This window comes from Stegodyphus dumicola, chromosome 6 (genome assembly GCF_044657685.1).
Source record: "Stegodyphus dumicola isolate Sdum_Otavi_A_Nest chromosome 6, ASM4465768v1".
NCBI classification, from domain to species: domain Eukaryota; kingdom Metazoa; phylum Arthropoda; class Arachnida; order Araneae; family Eresidae; genus Stegodyphus; species Stegodyphus dumicola.
This window is the reverse complement of record NC_140773.1, coordinates 185140620-185159375: the sequence shown is the minus strand read 5'-3', so window position 1 is coordinate 185159375 and position 18756 is coordinate 185140620. Positions and strand designations below refer to the sequence as shown.

The 18756-nt window shown below is 31.0% G+C and overlaps 1 protein-coding gene across 3 annotated transcripts in view; it reads right to left on the bottom strand.

Moving 5' to 3' along the window:
* LOC118192352 (epidermal growth factor receptor substrate 15-like 1) overlaps positions 1-18756 on the bottom strand; it is a 149652-nt gene that overhangs the window by 39313 nt on the left and 91583 nt on the right. For all 3 annotated transcript variants that reach the window (XM_035363296.2, XM_035363297.2, XM_085819268.1), the window contains 6 exons: positions 10089-10136; positions 9854-10003; positions 9605-9772; positions 9429-9491; positions 9252-9342; positions 9018-9115 (listed from right to left, as the gene is read on the bottom strand). In XM_035363296.2, coding sequence (XP_035219187.2) covers positions 9018-9115; positions 9252-9342; positions 9429-9491; positions 9605-9772; positions 9854-10003; positions 10089-10136 — 618 coding nt within the window. The remainder of the gene's footprint in view (positions 1-9017; positions 9116-9251; positions 9343-9428; positions 9492-9604; positions 9773-9853; positions 10004-10088; positions 10137-18756) is intronic.

The window sequence follows — 18756 nt, the reverse complement described above, 5'->3', positions numbered from 1 at the left end:
TCGCTTTTTGGCGTTGATAAAATAAAGTACTGAGAGTACATGAAATCGTATAATGCATTTTTTACCCTAAGCAAATTACTTTCGTTTTACTGAAAGTGTTATCGAATAAAAAGGTCCGGACGATATTTGATTATGAATATTTTTTATGAAAATGTGTTTATTTCCAAATTCCGAAACGGTTGGGACATAAAATTCTCAGCAGGTAAGAGTAAATAATTATGAAAAATAGTTGTTAGTAGAAAAGAAATGTAAATAGCTCTTTATAAAATCGTCGCAAGCATTATACGAAGGTGAAAAACATATGATGGTGATCTGGGTGATGCAAAAAATTTCGGAAAAGGAAATAAGAATTTCCGATTATTTGTCTATATCAAGATTTGAAATGACACAATTAGATGCTCAGGTAAAGATAGACAACATTCATGGAGGACTTTGGATGGGAAAACAATTTGTTATTTACGACTACGGTTAATTAAAACAAAGGAGGGCTGTCTCTCTATAGAAAGGGATGCCTTCTTGGAAGACTTTTTAAGGAAAACTGGCTCTTATTCACGTTACAAGCGGGAAAACTCAATTCCAGATCAAACTACTAGTGTTCAGTGACGTTACTGCTCGGCCGCTAGTGGACGTTATTTATGACTAAGGACTGATGAGTTATGTTAAATTAGGTACTGATTACCCTTTATTTTTAAATTCATTAGTTAATACTTACGATTGGGGTTTTACTAAAAAGGCCAATTATATGCATGTATTTCTTGAAATCAGTTTTCATATCTTATTAAAATTTTATGGCATCTTTCCTTCACGTCCACTCAAATAATTTCACAGCCTAAGAACAAAATAGAATTATTTAAAATTTAATATCTATGCTTCGTTTAAATATTTCTCTTTGGTTTGGTTTACTTGAAAAAAGAGCTCAAAGGCTATCTGCCAAAGTAGGGAGGCCTTCATGGAGAACTGTCTAAGAGAAAATGGCTTCTATACATGTTACACAATGAAAAAAACACGAAAACGTCCATGCAGCCAGCCAGTTCGCTGGGATTCGAACCGAACTACCCGTGTTCAGCAATTTTACTGTTTGGCCATTGGTGAGCGTATCACCTTTTGAGATAATTATCATAATATTATATGTTTTAATAGGCATCAATAACAATCAATGCTTACTGTTGTGATTTACATTTCCAGTGATGTTAATCTCGTAATTAATACTCTTCGCTCTGTGCCTAAGAGCAGTAAAGCTTCAACTGATGACTTTTAAAGCGGAACTGGCTCATATTTCTGTAATTAATACAAATGTAGTAATATTATTCTTGTCACTGTCAACGATACCAATCGTATGATTTGGTATTCACTTTCGGAGCAAAAATACTTTGAGAAAGAAATCAATTCGGGGACAAATAAAAAAGAATTGATGAAATAAGTATTATAAAAAAGCAAAATTCTTTTATATCTGGGTCATTTGTTAACATTTACTTTGTGTTTTAATATCTTTTCATATTTTATTTCAGTGTTGCTTTATTAATTCTTAAATATTTTGTAAAACGCGAAAAATTTGTGAAATTTATATTTTCTTTCAATTCTCAATATAATTTTCTTTCACAGTTCTAAAAATGTATTCTTGATATTATAGAATAACAAAAAGATATAGTATTCACTAAATCAATGTGCAATTATCGTTAATTAAAGTGCATTTTGGTAGTAGATTCCTGATAGTTGTAATGTACACATGCTTCAAAAAGATTGCACGACTAAACAATTTTTTCACCGTTCCGGCAGAATCATCGTTCCAATTTCAAATAAATAAATAAAAATAAAATAGACTTCAGCACAACGACAGTTTTTTGACTCATTTTATTACAAATGTGTGAAGCAAATTTCGTTTCGTTCTGCAAAAGAAATAAATATGTCAATGAATAATATGTTTTTCGGTGTGCTATTAGAATAAGAAATCCATACTCGTCTGACGCAGATTAACTGATATATAATTTCAATCAAAATTTTTCAGGAGAGATTTCAAATATTACTTTCAAGCACTAACTACACAGAAGTTGCATTTTTAAGTTTTTAAACGCAGTTTTCGATCGTTTCAGCATCTTTTATAAGTGATAGTAACCGTCTTATTTCTCTAAATTTTCTTTAACAAGGTAAGAAACAACACATTCAATGGCACTTTTTTCACACAATCACTTTGCAGACACTTAAATTTCACACGTCTCTCATGCATTCGTAGACGAAATAGTCCATAACTGAAAGCCTAATTTTATTCAGTTAATTTCTTACATTAAAATCATAACCACGTGTACTCTTTTTAAGATGTTCTCGGATAAATAGGCATTATTCTAAAATATAAATGAAAAAAAATATTTGAAATATAATTTTTCCTTCTCAAATCAAAACAAAATTTATTTCGCCAAAATATAATCGAAAATAATTTTAGAGCTATGAAAAAAATTCAAGAAGATGAATAAATATTTTAAAATTCATTCAGTTGTATAAGAAAGTAAATAACTGCAGCACAACATTATAATGCATCATCAGAATATCAGCTGAGAGCTGTAAAAAAGTTTCATTCCTACTAAATGGCTTATATAACTCTCCTTTTATAAAAGCTCGAAAAAGAGAACATACTATATATATCATGTGCATTTGGTGAATTGATGTATTAAAGGCATTGCTCTATATAACATAAATATTTGCTTGTTATTTTATGAAATAACAAGCAAGCCCCCAAACAAGCAAGTCTGGAGCACATTCAAATACCCTGTAGAATTTTAACAAATTATTTTATAGGATACAAATATGCACATGCTTTTTATGAAATATGCAAACCTCATGCAAATATAATTCTTTTTTATTAAAATTAACGATTATGAAATTTATTTTAATATAAATATATTACTCTACATAAAGAAACCTGCAGGCATCTTTACTCCCATTATTTTTCTATTATCATCGAAAACAGTTTTTTTCTTATAATAAGCTAATTAGATTAGTTTAAAAATACGACCTGTGAAACTTTTTATCCTCCTTGCTGCAGTTTTTATTATGACAGTTACGCACTTTCTTTAACTTGTTTATATAAAATCCATTTATTTTAAATACTTTTCTAAAACGTTTTATAAGAAATAAGAAAATAATGCTAACACAAAATATTTGGTTGAAAAGTTATATAAAACTGGGTTCAGTACCCAAAACAATAAATAAGAAATGAAAACAGATTTTATATTAGTCCAAACGGGCATTTTTTTCATTTAATGGGAATAATTCATTTAATGAATTAATTAATGAAAATTAATTAATTAATTAAATTAAGGCATTGAAAATGAATAAATTACGGGTTCTGTTTTGTAAAAAAAAAAAAAGTATCTTGTTGAATTTTAGTTTACATACATGTTTTGAGAGCATTTGGGTTAACGTCACTTTGGGCTAAAAATATTTAAAAACAGCATATCATTAGAATTTCCGATACACAGGCTCGCAGGCTGTAGACAAAAATGTTTTATTCCTTACAGTGTTGCCATTGCTCGCTTTGAAACTGTTGAGTTTTTTAATCAAAAATCCGGTAACGTTTTACAGAATATGAAATAGACAATAAAAACATATTCCAAATTCTAAATTCGGGCTTCCAAGTGTCCTTGTTCGGGTGGAGGACTATGTGATCGATGACTCTAGGTAATGTTGTTCATCTGCAATGCGAAAAACATACATACATTCATGTAGATTCTAATTATTTGGTTTCTTTAAATAAATGCAGGGTGATAATATTTGGTGGCAACAGTTTGAAAAGTGATTCGACGCAAAATGCCGTTTCGAAACTAATAGTCCTTCTGTACTAACACTCATTTGGATTTTAAAAAGGAATTATAAAATTAAAAACATTAAAATAAAATCCAGAAGCTTTCAGATTTTATATTACGCCCAAAGGACTTTTTTTGACGCTTTGTGTGTTACATTTTTGTATTAAATACCATGTTCTTCGCAATTAAAGCACATAAATTCCATTTCAACAGCAATATCATAAAATATTTTAAAACAAAATATATTTAGAATTTCCGATAAACAGTCTCACACGCTGGAGATAAAAACATTTTATTCATTACAGTGTTACCACGGCTCACTTTTAAACTGTTAGTCTCCTAATCAAAGATTCGTCAAAGTTTTACAAAATATGAAAGAGATTATTAAACAAATTCGAACTTAAATATTCCAGTTTTCAATGTGCATATTCGAGTGGAGGATTACGTTATTCTTAATTTGATGGCTCTAGGTACGGTATTTTAAATAATGCAAGACATATATTCATGAAGATTCTTAATTATTTAATTTCTTTAAATATAATACAGAACGATAATATTTGGTGAAAACAATTTAAAAGTTGATTCGCCGTTTATAGAATCCGCTGTAAAATACCGTTTTGAGACTAGTAGCCCATCTATCCTAGCTCCCCTTTAGGGTTTTATATATATATATATATATATATATATGTATACATTCGGTTGAACGTCTTTCTCTTACGATACTGAGAAAAGTTTAGCCTCTCTTTCTAAAAACAGATCAAGTATTTTCAAATAGGGTGCATGTTGAAAAGAAGCAGTAATGTAAAACGACTAGAAAAAAGAATAGGACATGCGTTGAAAATTTGGGGAGGGACGATAAGAATGAAAGGCAATGTGCATTGTCATTCTACGTATTATATATGGCACCTTCGATGAAAAAGACTTTTTTTCAGCTATCCAGAAGAGTCAGTACGCCCTAGGCATATATAACTATTATCTGTTCGTATAACTTGGCTCACACTGTAAAACTTAGAACGATGCTAAAGAAAATTCTAAAGTGCAGTTTACATTAAAATTTTTCCAATTTTGATATTACCTGCTAATTGCATTAAAATTAGCTAACTACAGAACACAAGAAATATAGTAAGACTAGAATTCTCTTATTGCAGGTGTCGAGTTTAGTACAGTATGCAAACAAAATGTTTGAATTGGTTTTGTCTAGTTGAACCTTGCTGATAGCGGAATGATAAAATACTTGCCGATAGTTTGATTTAGGTTCGAACATAAGTGAATGGGATGACTGCATTAGAGGTGTTTTGTGAAAAGTCAGTTTGCCTTAGAAAGCCCTTCACTATGGCAGCCCTGGTATGTTTGCAATAAGTAGCTCTCCTATGTTCTGCAATATCCAAATAGAATAAACTATTTTTATTGAAAATGAATAAATTACGCATTTTGCTTTGTAAAAAAAAAAAGTATCTTGTTGAATTTTAGTTTTTTAGAGGAAAGAAGGAAAAAAATATTATATATTTATTTCTAACTGAGCCAGCCAGCCATGTGAACACAAAACTTAATTTTGCTTCTTTTAGTTGAAGTAGAAATATATTGTGCATTTTGGTGAATACAAAGGGTTTTACACTTCAGTTTCCCCTTAGAATGTCTGTTTTGTATTTTGCTTTACGGAAATTAAAATCTTTAATTTTTTTGTTGCAAACCCTATATGGGGAAAACATACTCTGTATAAAAAAATAGCATCCCATATGTATGTAATAATAAATAAATATGAGCCTATAGGAAGTAAACCTGTTGCCAAGACTTTCTTAAATATTCAGATAGATTGTGATCATATTATCCCAGGTATTCACTGAAATTAGTTGAATTTCTGTTACAAAGATTACTTCTACTTCAGTGCATGTTTTATATAATTTCTAATATTCGCACTTTGAGCATGTATATTCTTGAACACATAAATATTCTTGAGAAAAACCTAACTGAAAGAAGATGAATCTAATCATGATCATGTCTACACAATTTAATTTTAAAATTCGTTATCATTTGCATTTTTTGAGCGCGAACATAATTGTTTTCTTTTCATATTTCAAAACTTTCACCATTTATACCCTTTAAAAGTAACTGCATATTATTATACTGAAAAATGAAATTTAAGAATGTATAGAATTCTGGGAAATCTTAGTTCATTACATCGAAAACCAAATTATAAATATAAATATTTATAAAAGTTTATGTTTCTGCATTAGGTAACTACACTGAAAGTAACACCGATAAGTTCAATAAAGCGCATCCAGAGCGTTGGCCCATCTGAGAACGAACAATAAAGTCTCTGACACATAATTCGGCTGAGAATTCAAATTTCGGAGAATGAGCTCACTGCATAGGCATTTTCTATTTTTTTCCCCACTTGCAACATGTATATGAGACATCAGAAATTCCTCCACGAAGACATCCCTACCCTTAGGCAGCTAACTTTCGAGTGCTTTGCCATAGTTAAATTAAATAAAATTAAAAAATAAGTAAGCATTATGAGCATTAGACTAATGTCTCTGTTTAATTCTTTCTATATATATAGAAAGAGAAAGTTATAGAGATAATAAAACCATAAGAATCAATCTGTCAAAATCTGATGCCTTTTTTCATTAATGCTCTTATAATTTTTCAAAGCAGGAATTTCTAAGAGCACCTGTTTATTTGCTCTTAGCCCAGCCAAAAAGAAAATAAGTAGCGGAATAATAAAATTTACAGATATTTTCTTAGAGTTTAAAGAAAACAATATCATTATGGCACAATTAATAAACTCGCGGCTTTTCTTACTCATGGCTATACACAAAAGCGGAAAATTGCATGACAAAAACTTAGACGTCTGTAATTATGGATTAGCAAATAAACAAGTCTTTTATTTCATGCTTAGTTAATTAGTTCAGTTATTATATCAAGTGAATTGTGAAATATTATTTATATCCGTAGCTTCAAATAAACTCTACATCAAAAATACCCGAAGTTGCAAATAAAATAAGAAATTTTCCAAGTTAACAAGATATTTTACTTTATTTAAAAAGTAAACTATCTTGGGAACTATCGAAAATCATATTGTTTTAGGAAGAAAGTATTCCTTTTATCCTAGCAAGCAATCGTATATGAGAAATAAATTCAATAACTAAAGTGAAGGGTAATAGAAACACAAAAATATTTTAATATTACTGCCGTATGCACATTGATTTCCATAAAATTTATATACATATATATATAAACACGCACACACACATGTATACATACATAAAAATGAAGGTTTATGAACGGAAAAAAAAATTAAAACATTTACATTTTTTTTCTTTTTAAGTCTTGATTTTCAAGTTTCCTCAAAATTTTCATTTGATAACAAAATCCATAGCATAAAGCGAACAGTTACTGTTACAAGGTCAGATCGCTTTCGAAGCATTCTACTTCTTGAAAACTCCCGAAAGGCAAAGTTCTGACAGTGATTGATACTTCTAGACCCTATATGGGTCATATACACTAACGAGTTAATCTGGATGATTCTCTGCAGGTGTGTGTGGGGGGTAAAGAAAACTGCTTAACGCTTTCAGTGGATACAGTGACAGAAAGCTTCCACGCTTTTGAAAAGCTTTGATGCCAAAGCTGCTGACGCTTTACAAAACAATACCTTATCTCTTTCAAAACACTCGGAGTGTTAAAGAAATTATGTTTTAGTTCTGGTTTCACCAACAGATGGCACCACTTGCTTACTCTTGTCCAGGCTTTCTTATCTTATCTAATCATTATTTCCTATCTTGTTCATTTGCGGTTTTGCAGCTGAGGATGGTGGTTTGGTAAAACCATCAAAACTAGTCCTGTGAAAATTTTGAAAATATAACGCTGATTTTTGTCGTCTGACTTCTGAATCAGATTTGTATTAAATAAAATAACATGCCAAAAGACAATGTTGCACATGTTGAACAACAAGAATCAACATAAATTGCATAAATTTACAGGACTAGTTTCATCATTTCACTCCTACAGCCAAAAAGAAAGTTTTACTCAAACCTTTGAAACTAGTCCTGCAAATTTATGCAACTTATGCTGATTCTTGCTACTAATCCAAATCCAAATTGTGTCACTAAACACTGCAATTTATTGGAAATAATGGATAAGTGCAGTGTCACAGCACACAATAAGAACTTTCCTTTTGTTTTATGCAAGCCATGATATTTATTAAGCTAGGTTGGGTTTTGTGTGAAAATTATAAGTGCTTTCCTCTTGCATTTTTTCCCCAAATAATTAAAATTTGGCACCTGCCTTCAACACAACAGCAAGCAGTGGAGTATTTTAAAAGTTGTAGGATTGGCTAGATTGGCCTAAAAGACTGTGGAGTTTATCAAGTTATTGCAGCAAAAGACATCTATGAACAGCATAATGTTGCTTAGTCATATCAACGTGAATTAAGTGGTACCCAGTTCATAAAAAAAAAAATCACCATATTGTTGTTTTTATACTCCATTTTGGATTTTTGACTAGTTCTAATTTAATAAAATTTCTTTTGTCAGATAATCTCAAAGCTTGAGCACATAGTTAATTAAATTTTTTATGCCACATTTGTAACTTTTATACATTGGTTATTTAATTAAATAAACAATGATCTGTTATTACCTAACTAAAGAGTAATCTGTTCCTTGAAACTTCCACTGAAATGGCTGTCTTAATTTTAGTGGGAGCTCCACCAAATTTCACGGTCAGTGGGAAAACATGTAAGTACCAAATTCTGCTGTCATTAACTACTTTCATCCCTAGAATGCTAATTAATTTAACATATAAATAAGCTTCTAATAGTTGAGTGTATCAAAGAGCATTTAACAGCATAAGCTGGCCATCACTGCACTTTAGAATTTTTATGCATATTTACCCACAAGTTAAACACAGGTCTAATCCTGTTAATGTTTTCTAGTTTTGTAATATCAGGTCAATTTGCTAACAAATACTTTTATTTGATCTTAAGAAGCATCACAACTACATTAAGTTAGACAGGATGGAAAGTGTTTTGACAGCCTTCTTCACTTACTCAGTAGTTAAATGTCCTTTAAATAGGTTAACGCAACCACTTAATTTCTTAAAATGGGAAAATGCTCTAACTTAGATATTGTATTATTTAATGAACTGATATGGATGTTCATAATGGCATAACAAAGAAATAAACACTGAACTGAGATAGCAACAAAATTCCAAAAACAAAACCTTATTGTTAGGTTGAGCTGCTGTCACATTAAATACATTTTCAAAGGGATCTCCACCAAACGGATCGACAGTAGAAACAGAGCTATCCTTAAATGGATCTGTAATATAAATTACAAAAGCATTTAAGACAAAATGCATTGAAATAACAATAATTCAAACTACTATAAATTCTGATACATAATTTCATTACTAAATAACAAGATTTCGATAAGTTATCAATAACAGAAAACTAGCCTGATTTAAATGGATCTTCTCCGGCAAATGGATCATTTACAAATCCATTTATTTTACCCTCAAATGGATCTTTACTTTTAAATGGATCTTCCTGCAAGAATATAAAATGAATCATGCTTTATAGGAAAAATTACATATTCAGAAATGAAAAAGCTGCAAACTACTATGCACATGTACCTGAAAATCCCCAACAGGTACAACACTAGGAGTAACTTCATTTTCAATTACTGCTTTGGGAACCTTATTTGTAAAATGATGAAAATAATCAACATAAGAAATTGCTAAGCAAATCATAAAGTACTTCATTAGGCATACTATTATGATTACGGCTACATATTAATAAGAGTACTTACAGTGGGAGACAAATTTATAACATCCGCTTCATTAAGAGGTTGAAAACCATTCAAAGTAAATTCAGATACATTACGAAAATCTCCAAAGGATATAGCATTATCCATATCTTTGATTGCTTCACTCATCAACCTATGCTGCTCTTGTATCTGATCTATTTTCAATTTCAACTGAAAGAATGAGCATAGTAAAGAAACTATTTATATTTTACTTTTTACTGTAAAGAACAAAAGTAAAAATAAATAACTCACTTGACTGATTTGTAATATAGTATTCTGTAAAGTAGTAGTTAAGGCATCTAGTTGAGCTTTTCCAGCACTTATCTGACTTTCAAGTTTCGATTCTTCTTGTCTTAACTCATTTAGTTCTTTGCGTTTATTATTTAGCTCTTGCTCTTGTGCCTAGAAAAGAAAAATGAAATTGTATTATTAAATTAAAATATATTTATAATTATAAATGAAACAAGCATTTCTAACACACACTAACCTCTAGCTCTGATTCTTGTTCTTCTTTTTGCTTTTTCATAGCGTCAATCTATAAAATAAATAAATTTTAGAGTATATTATTTATGCATATAATTATAAATCTAAGCTTATACAAAATAAGATGTCAAGTACCCAAATTGTAAATCTAATTGATATCAGGAAGATATAAATTATGCATACAGGAGGGAAAAAATCAATCAATATATCATATAAACTGTCTACCGTTTTAGAGAAAAAGCTATAATCTTTATCAGCTGGGTATGCAAGCATTGTCAAATAAAAAACCAACAATGATGATGACGATTTTTGTCATTAAAACGTTGCATTAGAAAGGTGACTCACCATCATTGCTCAATTTATGGTAGCAAATCAAGTAGTGGCTGAGAGGTGCTTGTAATTATTTTTTTTGACATGGCCAAGAAATTTTATTAATAAAAATATTATGCAAAAGAAAGAATGGAAAAAGAGGTATCTTTTAATATTATTGTCTGAAGATGATTACAGTGAATTTATTTTAACCTTAGGTATTGAGGAAAATTGAATTACTTTCAACTCTTAGTAAATTTTGGGATAACATATTTTTTATTAAATTACACATTGGAAACTTAGGTACATTTAAAAGAATTGATTGCTAATAAGAGATGTACATTGAGGGGTAAAAATCATGTTATGTCACTAAGTGAAATCCTAAAATTCATGCAGATTTAGTGATAATCCAGTAATTTAATACATTAAGCAAAATAGCTGAAATGATTCTTAATGTCATTTCTCGAGTTGTTGCAAGACACTAATTGCTAATTCAGATTTAAGTGCAAAGGATTAGATAGAAACTATAATGGAAAAAAAAAAAAAAAAAAAAAAAATCTGAGTACACAATAAAAACATCAAACACCAATAAAATCCTAATACATGATTACATAATTCAAAGGATAACTCACTGTGTTTAGCATAATAATAAAACTAGAAATTTCAAGGGCTCACCAGAAAGAAAAAATATGCATTAAAAAGTTATTAAATTACAATAAAAAATTTCAAAGCTTTTACTTGTGGAATTCTCGTGAAGCATGTCTAAATAACAAGTTTCAAAGAGAAAAACTATACATTTAATAACTAATTAGCGCTAAATGTCTTGAAATAGTTCAAAATACCTTGAATTTAAAATCAACAGAAGGCAAGGAAAAATTATTCAAGTCGATTTATTTATTTATTTGAATATTTTCCCAAATTCTACATGTAAAGTTATGGAACTTTTGTTTGCAAATCTTTAACATAATGAATACTTTATTATTGAAAATTTTTATGGGAACTATATAAAAAAATTAAATTTTACACTCAAGAGAATTCTCCTACCTACACTGTTGAAATATCTTCATAAAATTCTCTGCATTTTTCTATGAAAATCTGCAACTGGGAGAACATCTCTGGGTTCAAAATTTAAGGAAATAAAGACTGTAACTTTTATTGAATATCGCATATACCAGCAGTTCTCAAACTTTTCCGAGTCACAGTGCCTATTTTCAACTGAAATCTTCCATGGCATCTTACCTTAAGTAGAATTATATATAATTGTAAGAAAGAGATAAAAATAAATAAAACTCATATATCTTCTATGCGATTAACACTTTTTTTTTTACTTTATTAATAGTAAATTAATAATTAATATGATGGATAAGACTGCAGATCACTGTACATTTTCTCAAACTGTGGAATTAATCTGGACACAGCCATCTAACTTACTTCTCCACACTGATTTTTACTCTATACCTGCTTTTTATAACAGGGACCATCGAAAACCCAGCCTCACACAAATACGACGTCGAAAATGTAATTAAAATCTGCTGAGCCTTATCGCATAGAAAAGAATATTCGCCTTTTATCAAAACCTGAAATTCCATGAGTTTGAAATCTGCCAAATTTTGCTTTAACATTGGCATTAAAGAAAATTCGATAACATTCTCTTCTTCCTCAGCCATAAATTCAGACAAAGCACTAGTGTTAAATGGATCTTGATCTGTCTTCAAACATGGTTTTTATATCTTAAAAAAGATCAAGTTCATTTCACTTCAAAAATTGTTACGATATTAAAAAAAAACTTTGCCTGTATCTTCATTCAATTTTCTTCTCTATAGTTTTTATTTATTTATTTTTTTAAGCTGATATTTCTTCTGTTGACTTTAAAAGTTGCATATTTTTTCCCAGTAGAGAGAGAAATTAAGGGAGGTTCAGCTTTTCAAAAATGTTGCATAAATAAGAGAGTTATATAAGACAGGTCTACGCACATCAGCATGTCTATATTAAGAGTCAACCGAAGTTGAGAACACTTATAGTAGTAGTGTATGCATCCACCATAGACTATAATTCTATATTTTGAGATGTCATAGTATAAAAATTACGCTATGAAATACGAGTATTGTTGAGCAAAGAGAATATAATGAAAAAATATATGAAACAACAGACTGTGTTGCATTTAATTTTATTATTAAAAAATTGGCTAATATGATGTCAGTCATTCAATGACCAACAGAAATGCATCCCCCTTTTTAGCATTATTTGCAAAACTGCAAATTCCAGCAATCTCAATCTGACCGCACTCTCAATGAGAAAAGCAATTAAAGCATTCACTCAATTTACTGACCAGGAGAAGAAGAAAACAATTGTTATGGTGTCTGCTTCATCATGACATATATATACAATTTCAAAACCTCATAAGATTGGAAAACCACTATGCAGTTCAGCTAATATTATTGTTATGAACGTTTTTTGTCAAATTATGAGAGTATTTTCTTATAAATCCTAAATGAAACTAACTCTAGCTGCTGATTTCAGTGGTGTTTCTGAGAGAAAAAAAAAAAAAAACTTTTGAAATACGGTACATGCAAACCTGAATCAGAATGACCTAATTTTTAGCAATAATACAAAGAAAAGTTCACGGTTTCTTTTTATGCAATGAGCCATGAAACAACATGAAAAGGTCATTACAGCCTCGTATATGTTCTCAGATTAGATTATCGTGAGATACACCATCATTATATGGCGCAATCAAGAAGGTAACAGTGTTGCCGGCTTACATTTGCAAGAATATTTTGTGCTGGTGACTTTACTTTTTTACAGGGTCAAGAAAAGCATACCACACATACGAAAAAAAAAATTCTTGCATTTTGTTCAGTTAGGCCAATTATCTACATTCATTTAATTGTGAAGCTTTTAAAAATTTTCACAATGTTCCTGTGGATAGGCCATGGGCTCTCCAGGCACCATGGCACACGGTTTTGTGAACTTCTGCTATATGCAACTATCATATTATGTGGTATTATCTCACTCTATCTATATATACCGTATTTACCAAAGTTCTTACCTGGTTTTCAGTTTTGAAACCATTGGTCTAGTTACAAAAGTATTTTAAATGATGCAAAGATTTATGTTTTTGTATTCGTAAATTAAAATATTAATTTTGTAGAAAATATGAAATCTAACTTTTTAGAAGTTCCTATGATCCATTCTACTTATGAAAATACTGTGCTCATTATAAAAAATAAAACATAAAAAGTTTGACTTCCAGATGATAAAAATTGGCTGAGATATGTAATTCCAAAATTTGCAATAGCTGGACTCATTTTTAATTTGCATTGAGGGGTTATTAAATAAGTAAATTAGGATAATTCAGAGCTGATGCTTTACCCTTAAATGCTATTTATTCAATTATATTCTTTTGTGATTTACTAGCGCCTTAGAAATCTGATATGGTAATTATTAGTTACAGCAATTGGTTAATTTCATATGCCAAAAGAATTCTCACACGAGTAATTTATAAGTTTTCAAGTCTAAAATTACATTTAATTAGAAATTAATTAAAATTTTATTACTTTAAAATCATAATATGATAATTATAAAAAGTTCATTACAGTACAAATAATTTTCATTTTTAACTAATGCTAATAAAATTCCAAGTTGGCTATGTGCCAACACTGAAGCCTGCTAGTTTTTTCTAGAAATGAATTTTCGAAGATTTCGTAAATTAAATTTGTTTTTTTTTACTGGGGGGGGAGGAGAAAAAGGATCAATATTTTTCACAATAATCTGCATAGAAATGTTTGTCATGTAATCTCTTAACATCACAAACCTTTATTTTTAGTTACATATAAATGCAAACATTTTGCTTTTTAATTTGTGTAAAATCCTGAATATGATTCCCAATTTTTATATTAAATATATTGGTCATTTTTGTCATACAACAGTAAAACTTTTTATGCATTACTTTGTATAACAAGTAGAATATTTTCCTAGGTACAAGGACTGGAGAAACATGTAAAAAGTTAGATTTCACACTTTTTACAAGATTGATTTCAAATTATTTTAAAATGCCAAAATATGAATCTGTGCATTATTTAAAACACTTTTGTAATTGGAAGTATATACCAATGGCCAACAGTTGCAAAAATAAAGGTAAAAATAAGGACTTATGTGGCAGATAGCATAACAAGATTACTTAAATCATCTCTCTGACAAATAACTACTATATGGCTATTTAAAACAATGATGTTCATACTTCAGTTTCAAAGAACATTAAAGTGGCTCACATCATACAATCCAAAAATTAACAAAAAGGACATGTATGCACAAAATGCTGAATTTGAAAATAAGAACTGGTTGAATAATTTTTAAGATGATATAACTTCAGTGAACATCTCTAAGGTCAAAAGAAACTAATAAATGTTGCTTAGAAGGAAGAGTGCATTTAAAACTATGGCAACCTCACACTAACAAGCAATAACTTAATTCACCAAAAAGTATGTAACACTGACATTTTTTCAAAAGACTGAGAGTTCAAGATTGAAATAACCGAGATTTCAAGATTTTAGAATACACAAATGCATTTTACTATATCTATTATTCCATTTTTAGATAAGGGCACATTTACTGACAACCTTTGCAAATGAAGCTTCTACAGCTGCAATTAAATAACTAAAGAAAGTTTATTTAACTGAACTTCAACTATTTGAAGAAAAATCTCCAGTGCTTCACAAACACTGGCTAGTCATGCCAGATTAAATTCAGATAAAAATTTTGAATACTACTTTTTGCAACTTTCTATCAAGTATAATATAGATGCAATAAATATTCTAAAAGACTGGATGCTCATTCCACTCTCTAATATTCTTATATATATGAATCTTTGCATATATATATATATTTATTAAAATAAAATTTTATCAAATTAAGTATAGATTATACAGGGTGTTTCATAGATCATGGGACAAATTTGGAGGGGTGGTGGAGCATACTAAAATATGCATTTTTTGTATAGGAATGTAGGGTCTAAAGTGACGGGTTTAAGGCAGGAACGCCAATTAAAAAAAAAAAAAAAAAGACACGAGAGGAAAATTTGTTTATGTACAAAATCAACACAAAGTGCTTCTTTGTAACAATACAGTATTCACAATAAATGTTCAAAACTGTGACTACCAGCAGTAACGTCGCAGAAGGGATTGACGAACATTTTGAAAAACGACAGGCATTTCGAGCACACTTAGAGCCACAATGGATTGTTGTGCAACGAGGTCGTCCAGCGAGGCTCTTCAGATGGCCCCATAAAAAATTCCAAGTTGGATAAATCTGGCAAACAGGGTGGCCATCAAACGGGTCCATCAAGGCCAATCCATCGGCCCGGAAATGTCCCATCCAAGTAATTGCCAACCCGCACGTGGTTATGGGCTGGTGCATCATCATGTTGGAACCACATGCGATTAAGAACGACAGCCGGAACATCCTGCAGCAATTCTGGTAGCACCTCTTGCAGAAAAATATGATAACATAAGCCATTTGTACGTGCCGGTAAGAGGTATGGGCCTATGAGGTAGTCGTTAACAATTCCTCCCACACACATTCATGGAGAAGCGAGTTTGGAATGCATGTGGACGTGTGCCGTGTGGATTACAAGTTGCCGACATGTGCATGTTGTGGCTATTGAAGATGCCGTCCTGTGAGAAAGTTGCCTTGTCCGTGAACAGCACATCCGAGGGAAAATCCGCCTACGCCGCACACTGCTGCAAGAATTAATGACAAAAATGAACTCAGAGAGGATAATCTGCCTCTTGCAAGGCTTGGACTCTCTGCAAATGGTTTGGCTGCAAAGCATTTTCATGCAATACACTCCAAACAGTAGAATGACTCAGCTGCAGAAGACGTGCAATAGCTCTTGTACTTGTCTGAGGTCATTCGTGCAAAATGTTCAAGATGGATTCTTCAATGCAAGGTTGTCGTGCACTTCTTCTTCCACTCCTGTGTCAGAGGTGGCTTCAAATGACCCGTTTTCACACAAAGACCAATGCAACTTCTTGAATATTGTGCGCTTCGGCATACGCCTGTTTGGAAACCATTCCTGGTACAATCGTAGCGCTGCTCTCAGGGTTGCCACTCAAACAGGAGAATGAAATTCCCTGACTTTTCCAGGTATGTTTTGAGAAAATTCCAGTCTATCCGCATAATGTACGTTGGCTGTGCTAAGAGGTAAATTAATTATGGTATTACTTGTACTGTGTAGCAAATTTACTTAATTATTCAATAAATCCCAGAGGACATTTATTCTTAATTATTCTTGGTACACTTTGTTTGATAATTTTGTTTACTTTTCTGCTTAAAAAACTTAATAACATTTAAGATATATACATTGGATAACAACTGCATGTTTTATTTAATTATTACTCATGATCATCTCCAGTTCAACACGAGGCTAATCCGGTTCTTATAAATCACAATGCAATGCTAAAAGTTAGGTTAGATTTTAGGTAAATTTAATTTATGTGAGGTGTATTCTTAAAAGGCACCTTAACACTTGAAAACACAAATATAATTATAATAGGAGTTGTTTTCTCCACTGAAGATTGAGATTAGAATCTGCCCAATCTGGAATAAAATAAGGCTTTTTTTTTTTTTTTTCCAGACATTCTGCAGCTAAACAAAAGAAAGAAATCTATTTAATGATATTTTTTTTACTAAATTGAGGTATTTTATATTTATTTCGCAGCATACATAAGGTAAAAATATGTGCATTAAATTTCGTGATGTCATCATACTGCTAGAATTAATTTCAGGATTATGCCAGAGAAAATTTCCTGAAATTTGGAAATATTATTTACTAATGATAAATAAATTTAGAGGGAAGAAGCAACATTAAATGATATGAATAACATAAAAATAAAGATAATTACTTAAAAATTTAATTAGAATAATCAACGATATTTTAGCAAATATAGTTATATTACATGGTTATCCTATATGATTGATTACTATTTTTTTTATTTTACTGCAAAATGACAAGGTTTTTATTAAAAAGAAAAGAAAAGAAAAGAAAAAAAAAAAAAAAAAAAAAAAAAAAAAAAAAGATTTTGCGGTAAAATCCTAGTATACGATACGGCCTTCGCATGATTTTGAAAATCGTCGCCAAGAACTAAATGACCCGTTTACTGCTCATCATCATGTCGCCAAATCCCGCTGTACCATACATGGAGATTATTCAGACCAAAGAACGTCTATGTAAAAAGCGGAGGGAAAATTTGCCAAGGGATTTGACGACGGAACGGCCAGAATTTCCGTCTCCGCGATGTGAACAGGAAATTGAGAAACACGTGTTAAGAAGAAACGTTCTTTGACAAAAAAGAAAACTACAAAAATCCGTTTTTAAATTATTGCGGAAAATCCAAGAAGAAACATTTTATCAAAGAATGTTTTTTTCTTGGATTTTTTGCAATAATTTTAAAAACGGATTTTCGTAGATTCCCCCCCTCAAAATAACTAATCCATGAATTAATTTACTTGTGCCAAAAAATATTTTCTTTTCCTTTAGAGTTTAAAGACATTTTAAACGATATTCATTTTATGAACTCTTGATAACGTGACCTTCGAACTTCGACACCGGTTTCGAGCTTTGGCGACAGATATATCGCACATGCACAGCTGTTTCCCGCTATGATGGAATTGAGCCACGTCTGTTGCAGAGAGGTTTTCCTTTTTTACAATACATATTTTTTAATTCTAACCTTCATGGTACTGTATACTAGGATTAAACCCATTTTGTTTAATACGAAAACAGGTACTTTCTTTAGTTCATGCACTGCACATGCGATTCTCGAGGTTACTGGAAACCAAAAGTTGCGGGAAACTTGCTTTGCCTTTCTAAAAAGACAATCAAATTGGAGCTGCGAAATTGGCTCTATGCTAGCTACCCGAATGACACTCACGTGATACACAATTAGCCAAAAAAGTGATCTCTTCCGACGTCGGCGCAAAACTCGCCTTTTTTGGCGGGATTGTTGTATGAAATTCCCTGACTTTTCCAGATTTTGACTAAATTACTTAAATTCCCTGACTTTTCCCTGAATTTTTTGGTGAATTTCCGAATTCCCTGACTTTTTCTGGTTTTCCAGGTAGCGTGGCAACCCTGTGCTCTGCAGTTCCCATTAGCAGCACCATACATGAGATGAATGTTAGCTTTTTTCCTGTGCGTAAACTCACCCACCCATCACGTTCGACATCAGAGTTGCGAATGATCCTCTGATGCATCGGATTGTGGTTTGTCCGGCTCACTACTGCCCTCTACTGCTTCATTGCCAGCCAATCACAGCTATAATTCCTATTACTGTTAGTGTTCCCTTTTTTGAACATTTATTGTG